Source organism: Heloderma suspectum, chromosome 3, assembly GCF_057233095.1.
Source record: "Heloderma suspectum isolate Gila_16-S chromosome 3, 16-S_ref, whole genome shotgun sequence".
NCBI classification, from domain to species: Eukaryota; Metazoa; Chordata; class Lepidosauria; order Squamata; family Helodermatidae; genus Heloderma; species Heloderma suspectum.
In genome coordinates, this window is record NC_139460.1 from 281,376,255 (window position 1) to 281,391,084 (window position 14,830).

Sequence of the window (14,830 nt, forward strand, 5' to 3'; positions counted from 1 at the left end):
AGGCTGGGAATGTGAAGCTTCTTTTTCCCTTTTAGAGTTGTTGTGGTAGTGCGAAGTATGGTGCTGGAGTTTGTACTGGGTCAACTCTGTGCAGCATACACACCCTCCTCCAGTTGGTGCAACCCAAGCCTCATTGACAGCATTTACGGTTTTAGAGGGGAAAGGAGATTGGGTTGCTGATCTGGCAAAACCCAGTCTAGATACGTGTTATCAGCAGTGCTAGGATTTTATGCAACTGCATGGTATTAGTAGCTTCTGCTTTGGGAACACAATTAGGAATCAGAGGGCAGTATCGAATACTGCTGCTGCACCTCTGCTAGTTCCGTTGTGCCATAGGGACTTACACTAGCACAACCGGATCTAGTGCTTCTTAAAACAATCCCAGAAATGAGTGGAAACTCTCATTTCTGGAATGGGACAGGTCCATTCTGGAAACAAGAGTATCCACTCATTTATGGGGTTGCTTTCCACTCATTTGTGGGTGTACTTTCAGGAACTGCTAGCTTCCCGTTACGCTTCTAGTAGGTCCTACTAGTACGTGGGCAGCGTAGAATACTGTCCAAAGTTTGCTTATACATTAGAAATGTCTTTCTAGTCTGCTGAAGTGGCAGTGTCCATGAAAGCTTAAGTCATCATCTTTTTTTTTTAGTCTTTAAGGTCCCACAAGGCTCTTCATTATTTTCTTGCAATAGACTAACAAAGCTACCCCTCTGGAACTTTCTAATCTCAACAACAATGAACAAGTTCTCTATTTCTAAATTTACATCCCTATTTATTTATGTACTAGCTAATGGACCTGGCTTCTCACAGGTAGGAAAAGCCCTTAGTTTGATATAGCAAAGCCTTCAAGCAAACTTGCACAGCTGTCAGAGCTGAACATATTGTGCCCATCCTATCCAAGTGAAGCCATGCCCGTTGGCATCCCTAGGTGCAGCCCCTGCCATAGTGCGCTCCCATAGCCCCATGAGGGGGAGGGGTGTGCCAACTCCATTCCCTTGAGGGGTCTGGCCCATAGCAGGTAGGAGGGACAAGGCACATAACTCTGTCCCGTGGCTTACTAATCTCCCTTGGCTTCAAACTGTTGACTGCAAAGCTGACTGCTGGTTAAGGAAGTCTGCCCCTAGTGGCTGAAGGTGTTGCTGCAGGCTTCAACCACATGGACACATTTAAATTAACACATTTTTAAAATAAAAAAATCTTGAGGTGCATGCCCCTAGGGTCCCTTTCATACACATGCCACGTATAAGGTGTCTATGTTTCATGGTCTTGGCACTCTGGCAGACAGACACAGACACAGGCATCTTCTATTATTACAGATTTACTTTGTTTATTCTTCTAGTTCTTTGGAATTACCACAAGGGGATGGAGTGGGTAGAGGAAACGGGACAGAAAACTAGTTTTGTAAGCTGTGAATATCTGGGTTGTAAAGAACATAGATCTTGTGGCCCTGATAGTGTATGTTATGTTTATATTTTGTGTAACCAAATGAATTAATTCCCTTGACTAGGGATAAACCATTCTTCACTGTTCCTATACTGTAGTTGTTGTTTGCTTTTATTATTGTACTATTACCATGGTATTATTTAATCAGCTTAGTTTATTTACATAGGTTACTTTTGAATACATAGTGTACAAAGAGAACTCCCCACCCCCATGGACCTTGCAATCTAAATTTTGATAGAGGGGAAAACAACGTGAAGAAGGGAGGGGGAAAAAAGACAAGGGAAAGAATATACATAAATTCAGCTTAGGCTTAGTTTCTGTTTTTCAAAACTCTGTTTTTTTTATCAGGTCATCCTTGGAAATTATCACTGGCTTTCATATGATGAAGTTTTCAGTAAAGCTAAAAAATTTGGAGATGGATTACTAGTGTTGGGCCAGCAACCAAAGACAAACATTGCCATCTTCTGTGAAACTAGAGCGGAATGGATGATTGCTGCTCAAGCTTGCTTTATGAACAACTTCCAACGTAAGTCCTTTTTCTGACAACATTAATCTTTTGCGGACTCCTGAATATATGGCTGATCTTTTCCAATCACTTTAATCACTTTGTTGTGTAGGACAGCTGCTAGTGTAGCCTTCCCCAGTCTGGCACCCTCCAGATGTTTTGGACGTCCATCACTCCTAGCTGGTATGGGCAATGGTCAGAAATGCTGGGAGCTGTAGTCCAAAAAGTCTGGAAGGCACTTAGTGTTACATGCTAATGTGGCTATAAAAGTTCTTCCCCATCTTCTAGGGCAGTGGTGGGCAGTCTTTAGGCTTGCAGGATCTGTTCCATTGTTTTATGAGATTTACCAACCAGAGCCTGGTGCAGAAGACCTAGAGTTAAAGAATTCTAGTATCCTCCTGGATTGGAATGGGAGGAGGGAGGGGAGGTATCCAGCCTGTCAACTTCCAGCTTGAACATCAGTTTGACAAGTGCAGTAACTTTTAATGGGCTGGATCCAGACTTAGTCATACTTAGAGTAGACCTACTGAAATCAATGGGACTTAAGTTAGTCAAAAGCATAAATGTGGTAATTAAAAATAATTACAAAAAAGAGAGAACAAGGACATGGTGGGGATAAGGAACAAACAAAGCATTGGAAGAAAGTATTTCAGGAAATGAAGACTTAAAGGGCCAGTTTAAGCTATGTTGGGAGAAGCATAGTTTATGGAACCAATGGTTTATGGAACCAATTACCTAGGGAGGTGGTGGGCTCTCCCACACCGGAGGCGTTCAAGACGAGGCTGGACAGCCATCTGTCAGGGATGCTCTGACTTGGATTCCTACATTGAGCAGGGGGTTGGACTCGATGGCCTTGTAGGCCCCTTCCAACCCTACTATTCTACGATTCTATGAAGCAGGGGCACTTTAAACTATATCAAAGAAGGGAGCCTTGTTGACTGAAGGCCTCAACTCTAATCACACTTTCTAGGGAGTAAGTCCTTTTGAACAGAATGGGACGGATTTCTGAGTGAACATTAAGATCATGGTGTAAAGTCACCAACCAGTAATGCCCGCCTACTTCTGCACTTGCCCTGAGGATGGAGCATTGCAAAATGGCAATTGGGATACAGCACTGTATTATGTGTACTGTGGAACCATAGTTGCAATTCACTTCCAGGTCATAATGCAAGAGCAATGCTTCTGCAGTGTTAAAGGACGTTTAGTAAGAGGCAGAGAACAATAAGTCCATACAAGGCTGAGCAATCCTTACTTAAAGGCATTTATGTAATTGTATCATGTATACTTATGAAAACGTTAATGGGAGCAATTAAATGATTTTTTGAGGCGAAAACAGCAAAATTCATATACATATGGAAGTGTTCTATTCAGAGAGCAGTTTTGTAGAACTTGAAATCACAACTCAAAAGAGAAATCACTAAAGCCCTGGTATAAAGAAACTAAGGTAGATTGGTATAATAGGCCATTATAAGCAATTCCCAAAAGCACTTTGAAGATTTGGTAATTTTTCTTTGACAGATTATTATAGCTTCTCTATGAATGGAAGTGTTCCTGCTTCTGTCTCCTCTTCTAGTTTTTGCTCTAATTAATGCTGTATATTCTGAGGAAAATAGAACCAACACACATTCAAAATCAAAATATCTCATTGAATGAGAATTGGACATGTAACCTGTAACTTTGTAAAATCTCCACAAGTTTTATCTGTAATACTTTGCTACCTTTTGGAACCACTGGGCTTACCAATAGCAGTGCATAAGTCTGAGTAACAGCCTCCACCACAGGTATCAAGACTACAGCCTGTTAGGTAACGGAGTGGCAGGAACTGACTGCTGATAGCCTTCCTACCTGGTATCATTACAGCCTTTCTGCACAGTAGGATAAGAGGAAAGTTTCTGTTACTGAACAGGCTACGTAGTGGTGGTTGCACAGGTAGGGAAATAAGGTAGGATGGAAATAGAGAACGTGCAATGCCCATTGGTGTTATATGAATGGACCTTATGCCAGTGCTGTCCTCTTCCTCCCCTACTGCGCTCAGATTGCCATTTTGGGTCAGAGTCCTCAGCAAGTCATAATTTGCTGTGACAAGCAAACGATGGGGTATGTTAGTTGCACAAATATGTGCTCCTGGGTTATTCGCATAGCTGTCTCCTGGCTTCTTCTGCTCTGTATTCTTCTGCGTCCCTTTGTCTGGCTGTGCATGGCATTCCAGGCATGAGTGTTACATGGGGAGTGTTCAGTTTCTCAATCCTCACAGGGACTCTTTGGAAAATGTTGAGGAAAGTAATGAAAATGTATCTATAGCCTTCCACTTTAGCTTGCTGTAACCCTGCAATGTATTACACAATTGTGTATTGCATTTCTGGTATATACTCTACCATATCAGATACTTCCAACTCAAAGCACACCAGTAGTTATCCATTTCAAATTTTCAAAGCCATGTTGTAAATCAACAGCGGCATTAAGTATTACTGCAACTAGGGTAATGTCTAGTTTGGACCAATGGCTTTTGTAAATGATGGTTTGCCTGGTTTGAATGAAACACAGAATTTGATTTGCTGAGAACCTGTGGAACTAAGGGAGGGAATTAGGGTGGGGATGGAAGCACATAGTCACAAGACTCATTCCCGTTTGCCATTACGTCTGAACCAGCCCAATGGGCATCTCTACACCAGCCTAAAATCCTGCATTTAAAATGCGGCTTTCTGCTTCTGTTTTAAATGCAGGATCATGACTACTCCCTTTTTCACCTGCTTCCTTTCCCCTCTCCCCTTCCCCCTTGTTCTCCCCCATCTGAGCCTTCCATTATCTTTCATTGATCTCGCTCCTCCTCTTGCTGCTTTTCCTCTGTTCATGGAGGAAACTGAAGTGGAACACAACTAGCTCATTATTGTAATTTGCTAGCGCATTATCTGCGATCTATTGAAAAACGGAACAAAGGGCATTTAGTGCAGCAGACACCTTGGATGATCACAGCGTGATGTAAAGAGCCCGCAAACTTCTGTGAAGGAGCAATCACAATCGTAGGATAAAAACTCCGCGTAAAGAAAGCCAGTGTTTTCCTTATGGTCCCTTGCAGAAATCAGTGCTGTAGAGAAATATATTATGCTGGAAAGGAGAGTCATGGGTCAGTTTTTTCTGCTCTTTATCACAAAAATAAATCAATAGACCAAAAAATTTCAATTAAAGCACCTTCAGAAATATTAAGATATTTGTCTTTTTTAAGAAAATTTGGTAGGTACCTCTCTCAGATCAACACACCATAGGAACCTGGAATGTAAGATCTATGAGCCAAGGCAAATTGGATGTGGTTACTGGGGAGATGTCAAGATTAAATATAGACATTTTGGGTGTCAGTGAACTGAAATGGACTGGAATGGGCCACTTCACATCAAATGACCACCTACTACTGTGGACAAGAGGACCACAGAAGAAATGGAGTAGCCTTCATAATTAATAATAAAGTGGCTAAAGCAGTGCTTGGATACAATCCAAAAAATGACAGAATGATCTCAATTCGAATTCAGGGTAAGCCATTTAACATCACAGTGATCCAAATATACGCCCCAACCACAGATGCTGAAGAAGCAGAAGTAGATCAGTTCTATGAGGATCTGCAGCACCTACTGGATAGTACGCCAAACAAAGATGTTATTTTCATTATAGGAGACTGGAATGCTAAGGTGGGTAGTCAAATGACACCTGGAATTACAGGCAAGCATGGTCTGGGAGAACAAAATGAAGCAGGACATAGGCTGATAGAATTTTGCCAAGACAACTCACTGTGCATAACAAACACTCTCTTCCAACAACCTAAGAGACGACTTTATACATGGACTTCACCAGACGGTCGACACCGAAATCAGATTCACTACATCCTTTGTAGCCAAAGGTGGCAGACATCTATGCATTTGGTAAAAATAAGACCTGGAGCTGATTGTAGTTCAGATCACGAACTTCTTATTGCACCATTTAGAATCAGACTAAAGAGAATAGGGAAGACCCACAGACCAGTTAGATATGAGCTCACGAATATTCCTCATGAATATGCAGTGGAGGTGAAGAATAGATTTAAGGGACTAGATTTAGTAGATAGGGTCCCGGAAGAGCTACGGACAGAAGTTCACAGCATTGTTCAGGAGGCGGCAACAAAAAAGTCTCAAAGAAAAAGAAAGGCAAGATGGCTGTCTGCTGAGACACTGGAAGCAGCCCAAGAAAGAAGGAAGGCAAAAGGCAACAGTGATAGAGGGAGAGATGCCCAATTAAATACAAAATTCCAGAGGTTAGCCAGAAGAGATAAGGAATTATTTTTAAACAAGCAATGCGCGGAAGCGGAAGAAGATAATAAAATAGGAAGGATAAGAGACCTCTTCCAGAAAATTAGAAACATCAGAGGTAAATTCCAGGCAAAAATGGGTATGATCAAAAACAAAGATGGCAAAGACCTAACAGAAGCAGAAGAGATCAAGAAAAGGTGGCAAGAATATAGGGAAGATCTGTATAGGAAGGATAATAATATCGGGGATAGATTTGATGGTGTGGTCAGTGAGCTAGAGCCAGATATCCTGAAGAGTGAGGTTGAATGGGCCTCAAGAAGCATTGCTAATAACAAGGCAGCAGGAGATGACGGTATCCCAGCTGAGCTGTTTAAAATCTTGCAAGATGATGCTGTCAAGGTGATGCATGCCATATGCCAGCAAATTTGGAAAACACAAGAATGGCCAACAGATTGGAAAAAATCAACTTATATCCCCATACCAAAAAAGGGAAGCGCCAAAGAATGTTCAAACTATCGAACAGCGGCACTTATTTCACATGCCAGTAAGGTAATGCTCAAGATCTTGCAAGGTAGACTCCAGCAATTCATGGAACGAGAATTGCCAGATATACAAAGCTAGGTTTCGAAAAGGCAGAGGAACTAGAGACCAAATTGCCAATATCCGCTGGATAATGGAGAAAGCCAGGGAGTTTCAGAAAAACATCTATTTCTGTTTTATTGACTATTCTAAAGCCTTTGACTGTGTGGATCATCACAAATTGTCGCAAGTTCTTGGTGGGATGGGGATACCAAGTCATCTTGTCTGCCTCCTGAGGAATCTGCATAACGACCAAGTAGCAACAGTAAGAACAGACCATGGAACAACGGACTGGTTTAAGAATGGGAAAGGAGTACGGCAGGGTTGTATACTCTCACCCTACCTATTCAACCTGTATTCAGAACACATCATGCAACGTGCTGGGCTTGATGAATCCAAGGCTGGAGTTAAAATCGCTGGAAGAAACATTAACAATCTCAGATATGCAGATGATACTATTTTGATGGCTGAAAGCAAGGAGGAGCTGAGGAACCTCATGATGAAGGTGAAAGAAGAAAGTGCAAAAGCTGGGTTTCAGTTAAACCTAAAAAACCCCAAGATTATGGCAACCAGCTTGATTGATAACTGGCAAATAGAGGGAGAAAACGTGGAGGCAGTGACAGACTTTGTCTTTCTAGGCACAAAGATTACTGCAGATGCTGACTGCAGCCAGGAAATCAGAAGACATTTACTTCTTGGGAGGATAGCAATGACAAATCTTGATAAAATAGTGAAGAGCAGAGACATCACACTGACAACAAAGGTCCGCATAGTTAAAGCAATGGTATTCCCCGTAGTAACCTATGGCTGTGAGAGCTGGACCATAAGGAAGGCTGAGCGAAGGAAGAATGATGCTTCTAAACTGTGGTGCTGGAGGAAAATTTTGAGAGTGCCTTGGACTGCAAGAAGATCAAACCAGTCCATACTCCAGGAAATAAAGCCAGACTGCTCACTTGAGGGAATTATATGAAAGGCAAAACTGAAGTACTTTGGCCACATAATGAGAAGACAGGATACCCTGGAGAAGAATCTGATGCTAGGGAAAGTGGAAGGCAAAAGGAAGAGGGGCCGACCAAGGGCAAGATGGATGGATGATATTCTGGAGGTGACAGACTCGACCTTGGGGGAGCTGGGGGTGGCGACAGCCGACAGAAAGCTCTGGCGTGGGCTGGTCCATGAAGTCACGAAGAGTCGGAAGCGACTGACCGAATAAATAACAACAACAAACCTCTCTCAGACCGTTGCAAATCTTCCAACTTTTTTTTTAAAAAGGGTTTCAGTTTTAACATGAAAATGCAATGAAAGATTGAAACATCTGGGATAGAGAGGCTTGCATTTGAATCTGGGGGTGGTTCGGAAGGAAGATGATAGACATTTAACTGGACGTTTCAAGTTCCTGAGACGTGCCTCAGCTCACAGCGTGACACAGCATTTGGTGATCTCAAATGAATGAACTTGGCTGACTTATTTGCTGGCAGATGGTAATACTGTTGTTCACTTTACACGTAGTCATTTCTCAAAGTTGAGTTCAAGCTAGTGAAACACAATGAGTTAAATTTTGTTTAATTTTGCAAGGAAAGATGTTTGCTGTTCCAGGGTTTGACAAGTAATGTTCCTCCTGTGTTCATTATCTGCTGGGCCTGATTCTACTGTGCTCATTTAAAAAAATCTTAATTTATGGTCTTCTGTGGTTTATTTTTTCCATTGATCACTGCACAAAAATAATACCGCATTTTAAATTTACCATTATTTAATGATATGTCTCAACTGATTGTTATGATTAATTTTGCACATCTTTAGTGAAATTTGCCCTGATTTTCTCTCATAAGAATCCTTTTATTGCAGAAAATATCTATTTTATTTATTAGGGATAAGTGTCTGTTATAAGTGAGAATAACAGAATAGAATTTGCCTTTTAATGTTTTTCCCCCAGATCGAACTCGTGCCTTTTCTTTATTATGTGTTGAATCATACACTATATCTTATTTGAAACAAGCTTCATAATAGAAATGGTCTCTGGAGAGTTCCCCCCCTACCCCCAATGTTGGATCACTGCTAGAAAGTAACATATATACACCTGGTGGCTTTTACTTTTATAGTTGCTTGTGATACCGTACATTTCAATTAGATTTTTATGTGTCTATCAGAAAGTGTTATGCACAGTGTCAAATAGTAACTCGGCAGATCAGCCTGTGTGATAATAGCTTGCAGCTGCTGTAGCTCACTTCAGCTCTTGCTCCATGACGTCAGTGCACCATTTTGTAAACTGGGCAAGCTTCTTGACTTCATTAACTGCTGAATTGTTTTTCACTTCATTCATTTCCCCCTCACTCTGTAGGTGAATAATATCAATTATTATTCAAGAGATTATACTTTGTCCTGCACAGCTTGCTGAGAGCTCACTATGGAAATCTTATGTTTACATAATAGGGGTCACTGGACTAAGCACAGGAAGCACACAGGAACCAATAAAGGCGAACTTTTGTGCTTTGCTCCCACCAAATTAAAGAAAACAATGCACATGTGTATTTGCTTTACAACAGTTTGGAACTGAACATCTTGTTAAATTCCCTCCCCCTGCCCCCCAACACATGCAGATAAACACAGTTCCAACAGCTCAGTTTTTGAGTAAAAGAAAATAGTTTTGTTGATGTGTTGGAACTAATGACTCCCAAGCACTACATTACTTTTAATAGACTAATAGCCTTATCTTATGTAGAGCTAGGCATACCTACATCCATTTAGTCCTGGGCTTAGTGTTACAGTATAAGGTTGCAATTCTATAAATGCTTGCCTGTTTAAATGCCCTTCTGAATAAAGTTTAGGCTTTCACTGCATGGTTTTATGAAAATGTGACGCAATTATGGTACCTGTAATTCTAAAGAGAATTGCATCCGTTCTGACTGTGAAATGTTTTTAATATGAAAGTTTTTCAGGCCTACTCCAGTGTTCAGTCTGTCATGAGATTAGGATTATGCGAGGGGACAGTGGACCCATGCTTGCTGGCCCTGCCCCTCCTTTATGTCCCTGCTGGCCTCCATGCATTGGAGGAGAAGATTTGAAGTGGGGAGCCTGCTATATATGCATAAGCTTCCCACGTGATTTAAAACCCTGGATTCTAAATCATATGGGAGCCTATGCATGTAGACCAGTCTCTTCCCGCTCACTCAGTTCTAAGCATGTGAGGGACTTAATGCCCTAGAAAGGCTTTTGTGTTAGCTAAAAACTGCTGTATTACATATGATTAATAGTTTGTTTAGACGAGAACACAGAACCCCAGGCCTGGGGACCAAATCTGGCCCTCTGTGGTTTTCCAAATGGTCACACCCCCTACCCATATTTATTATTATTTATTATTTATTAAATTTATTAATCGCCCATCTGGCTGGTCACCCAGCCACTCTGGGCGATGTACAGCATATAATAAAACAGTTTAAAACAGTAAAATTCTACAATAAAAACATTTTCTAAAATACCCTAACCCACCCCAAATGCCTGCCTGAACAACCATGTTTTTAATGCACGGCAGAAGCTCATTAAAGAGGGGGCATGGCAGAGTTCCCAAGGGAGGGAGTTCCACAGAGTGGGGGCCACCACAGAAAAGGCCCTCTCCCTCGTCCCCACCAGTCTAGCTGTCCTGGCTGATGGGACCGAGAGAAGGCCATCCGAGGCTGATCTTGTTAAGCGGCCTGTCTGGTGTTGCTGGAGGCGCTCCTTAAGATAGGCTGGGCCAGAACCATATAGGGTTTTAAAGGTCAAAACCAACACCTTGAATTTGGCCCAGGAAACAACTGGTAACCAGTGCAACTCCTTCAGCACTGGAGTGATGTGATGTTGCCGGCGGCTGCCTTTCATCAGACGAGCTGCCACGTTCTGTACCAGCTGCAGCTTCCGAACCATCTTCAAGGGTAACCCCACATAGAGCGCATTACAGTAGTCTAAACGAGAGGAGACCAGGGCATGTACTACCAATGGGAGCAGATGGTCGGGAAGGAAGGGGCGCAGCCGCCGTATCAGATGGAGTTGATACAGCACTGCCCAGCTCACAGCTGACACCTGAGCCTCCATGGACAGCTGGGAGTCCAAAATTACCCCCAGGCTGCGGATCTGGTCTTTCAAGGGTAGCCGTATCCCATTCAACACCAGGTCTACATCCTCCAACCTCCTCTTGTCTCCCACCAAAAGTACCTCAGTCTTGTCAGGGTTCAGCTTATTCCTCCCCATCCAGCCCCTCACTGTCTCCAGACATTTGGACAGGGATTCTACGGCCAACCTTGGTAAAGATTTGAACGAGAGGTAGAGCTGCATGTCATCCGCATATTGATGAAACCGCACCCCAAACCTCCTGATGATAGCCCCCAGCGGCTTCACATAGATGTTAAATAGCATTGGGGAGAGGATGGAACCCTGTGGCACCCCACAAGTGAGCAGCCATGGGTCCAAAACCTCCACTCCCAGTGCTACCCTCTGGTACCTGCTGGAGAGGAAGGACCGGAACCACCGCAATACGGTGTCTCCAATGCCCAACCCCTCCAGGCGGTCCAGGAGGATACTGTGATCAATGGTATCAAAAGCCGCTGAGAGGTCGAGGAGAACAAGGAAGGAGCATTCACCCCTATCCAGAGCCCTCCTCATATAATCCACCAAGGCGACCAAGGCCGTTTCTGTCCCATGCCCAAGCCTGAAGCTCGACTGAAATGGGTCTAGATAATCGGTTTCTTCCAAGTGTGCCTTCAACTGCATCGCCACCACCCGCTCAATCACCTTGCCCCAAAATGGCAGATTTGAGACTGGGCAAAAGTTGTTCAGAACTTGAGGATCCAAGGAGGGCTTCTTTAAGAGCAGTCTTATCACTGCCTCCTTGAGGGCTGATGGCATCACTCCCTCCTCAAGGGAGGCGTTCACCACCGCCCTGATCCCCTCACCCAGTCTCTCTCTGCAGCCCATAATGAGCCACGATGGGCAAGGATCAAGTAAGCAGGTGGTCGGCCTTACAGATGAAAGCACCTTGTCCACTTCATCAGGAGGAAGAAGCTGGAACCGATCCCACAAAACCGGTTTGCCACAGGCCGCCTCTTGCGCACTAACTGTATCCACAGCGTGCAGAGTAACTCTCCTAATCCGATCAATTTTATCTGCAAAGTGCCTTGCCAAGGCCTCACAGGAGGCCTTAGAATGCTCCAGTGGTTCCGGAGCCACTGGACCGACCAGGCTTCGGACCACTTGGAACAGCTTCCTGAGACAGCACTCTGCAGACGCGATAGAGGCAGCATAATATTCCTTTTTTGCTGCCTTCGCCATGTGGTAGGCTGAAGATACAGTTCTAGCCTGTGTCTGATCGTCTTCGGAGCAAGACTTCCGCCACCGGCGCTCTAGCCATCTCACCTCCTGTTTCAGAGCTCGTAACCGCGGATTGAACCATGGTGCAGTCCGAGCCTTGTTCAGGGGGAGAGGGCGTTTTGGAGCCACCCGATGTAATGCCCCAGTGACTGCGGCATTCTAGCCACCCACCAGGGTCTCAACCGAGTGGCCGTTGGCATGCTCCAGAGAATCCCTAAGCACGTTCAGGAATCCATTTGGATCCATAAGACGTCTGGGACGGACCATTTTAATGGGTCCTCCACCCCTGCAGAGGGGTTGTGGAACTGAGAAGTCCAACGTCACCAGATAGTGATCTGACCATGACAAGGGGGTGGTGGATATACCCCCGACCTCCAGATCACTCCCCGCTTCTCCAGAAACAAACACAAGGTCTAGTGCATGATGGGCTACATGGGTGGGCCCAGTTAGAGTATGGTGCAGCTCCCAGGAGGCCATGGTCTCCATGAAGTCCCGAGGTGCTCCTGTGAGGATGGCCTCTGAATGTATGTTGAAGTCCCCCAACACCAATAAGTTAGGCGACTGTACACGCACATCAGAGACCACCACAAGCACCTCGGCCAGGGAGTCAGTCGTGCAGTGGGGTGGATGGTACCCAAGCAGAATCCCCAGACTGCCCTTCGAGCCCAACCTCCAGTACATGCACTTAGCAACCTTGGTCTCCTGGAGAGGGGGTCTGGTGAAGACCAAGGACTCTTGGTAGATAACAGCCACTCCCCCTCCCTGATCCCCAGCCCTCAGCTGCTGTGCATACGGAAATCTGGCTGGACACATGGCCGCCAGAGTTGGAGCAGCGGCCTCAGCCAGCCAGGTCTCTGTATTACATGCCAGGTCTGCACCCTCATCCAGGATCATGTCATGGATGAGGGAGGTTTTCTGGGTAACAGACCTGTCATTGCAGAGCAGCAAACGAAGGCCAGAAGATGGAGTCACACCTCCCCCAGCCATCCTTTGGCTCTGGACAGGCCTGGAGCAGGGGACAGATACTACACATCTCTCCCTTGTTCCCCTTACCTGGCATGGCCTGCCCCTAGCACTCTGCCAGCACCTGCCGCCCAGCCTCGGTATGTTCTGGCCCCCAACACTCCCCCCACTGCCTCTATCAGGTGGACACATGCCCCCTCGCTCCCGCCTATCAGGCAGGCTACCCACCCCTAAAAACACAACAATCCCCCAGAAATTAAAAACAACAACTAAAAAATCCCCTTTAAAATACTGCCAGGCAGGAGTCCATGGTAGTGATAAGTGGCGGCGGCGGCGGCGGCGGAGCAGCAGCAGGCCCAGCAGCAGCAGGCACGCCTCTTCCCCGGTGGTGGCAGCTTCTCTTGCAGGCACTTCCCATGGCACCATCACTTTCCCCCTGACCACCAGTTTGCCTCTGACCACTGGTTTCCTGACTCTTATACAGTTTTTCCCTATTTTGAAAGGTTGAAATGCCTCTTCTAAGGCATAGTTACTGGCTGTAAGAGCTGCACATTACAATATGCTGGTATTTGTTGTATTTTGGCCCTTCCCCCTTTTGCCTGTTGTCCCACTCCCTTTGCCTGCTATCTCACCCACCACTGGGCCCTGAGAATTAGAATTCAGCCCTTGGGCTTAAAGAAATTCAACACCCCTCATTTAGACGAATATTTTATTGCCTTTTCGTTGCCAGTGCTACAGAAGAAACACTCCAAAATCCAGAAACAAGCAACAGTGCTTCATTTGCAACAAAGATGTGGGCATATCTTTAAGAAAGACCATTCCCCTTCCAGGTAGTCTAACTGCCATTGATACATATAACCTCTGATCCTAAACCTGGTTACTTGAAAGTATGAGTTGGTGTGCATATTCTGTAAACTCAAGTGGAGACTACCGGAAACTGCCTCAGTGTGATGACATACTCCTGACGAGCCCAAGCTGTTTTTCTGGCATGGAGAATTCCCAAACCAAGGCAGTGGCTTCTGGGAAGCATCTGTTACTGGCATGGAAATTCTCCATGCCTGCTGCCAGAATGATGAAATTGCTGACATTACACGTTGCAGCTGCGGAGAGGGTAAGTTATCATGCAGAAGCTCTTCGCTAGCAATTTTCACATGATGATCAGGATGTGTGCTGCAGCTCGATTTTAATGTGGAACCAGTGGAGGCTTGTGGTGCTGATTTCAGTGGGGCTGTGAATCCATTCTGGATTTCAGTCAGAATCAGCCAGAACTCTAAAGGAGATACCCAGGGTGCTATCCCCATAATAGGTTCAGCACCTTGGATAGCTCCTTTAGAGTTCTGGCTGGTTTGGACTAAAACCCAGAATGGATCCAGAGCCCCACTGAAATCAGAGCCACCAACCTCCATTGAGTGAAACTTGCTTTCAAATGAGCAGCAGAGATTTACAGTCCTGTTGTACATAAAAGCTGGCCAATTTTTACTGTTGAAAGATATACCATAGGCCTTTTAGAATTTCCCAATAGATCCAGAGATCCTCATTCACAGGGATCAGTTCCATGCACAGTGCCATGCATGAGGTTCTTTCTGCCAAACAATTTTATCAACGCTGAGCACCACTGGAAGGAAGAGGATAGCTGAAATCAAAGCCCCCAAACAGGTGATCTGTGAATGCTGCTCCCCCAGGTGTTGGTCATTCCTCCACCTTCAAAATCACTCTTACCAGATCA

General features: G+C 44.8%; 1 protein-coding gene across 6 annotated transcripts in view; it reads left to right on the plus strand.

Moving 5' to 3' along the window:
- Window positions 1-14,830, plus strand: part of ACSL3 (acyl-CoA synthetase long chain family member 3) — a 71,131-nt gene that overhangs the window by 34,221 nt on the left and 22,080 nt on the right. For all 6 annotated transcript variants that reach the window (XR_014789577.1, XM_084847098.1, XM_084847099.1 and 3 more), the window contains one exon: window positions 1,792-1,969. Coding sequence is in view for 5 of the 6 variants with exons in the window: in XM_084847098.1 (XP_084703224.1) it covers window positions 1,792-1,969 (178 nt within the window). In the remaining variant the exon portion in view is untranslated. The remainder of the gene's footprint in view (window positions 1-1,791; window positions 1,970-14,830) is intronic.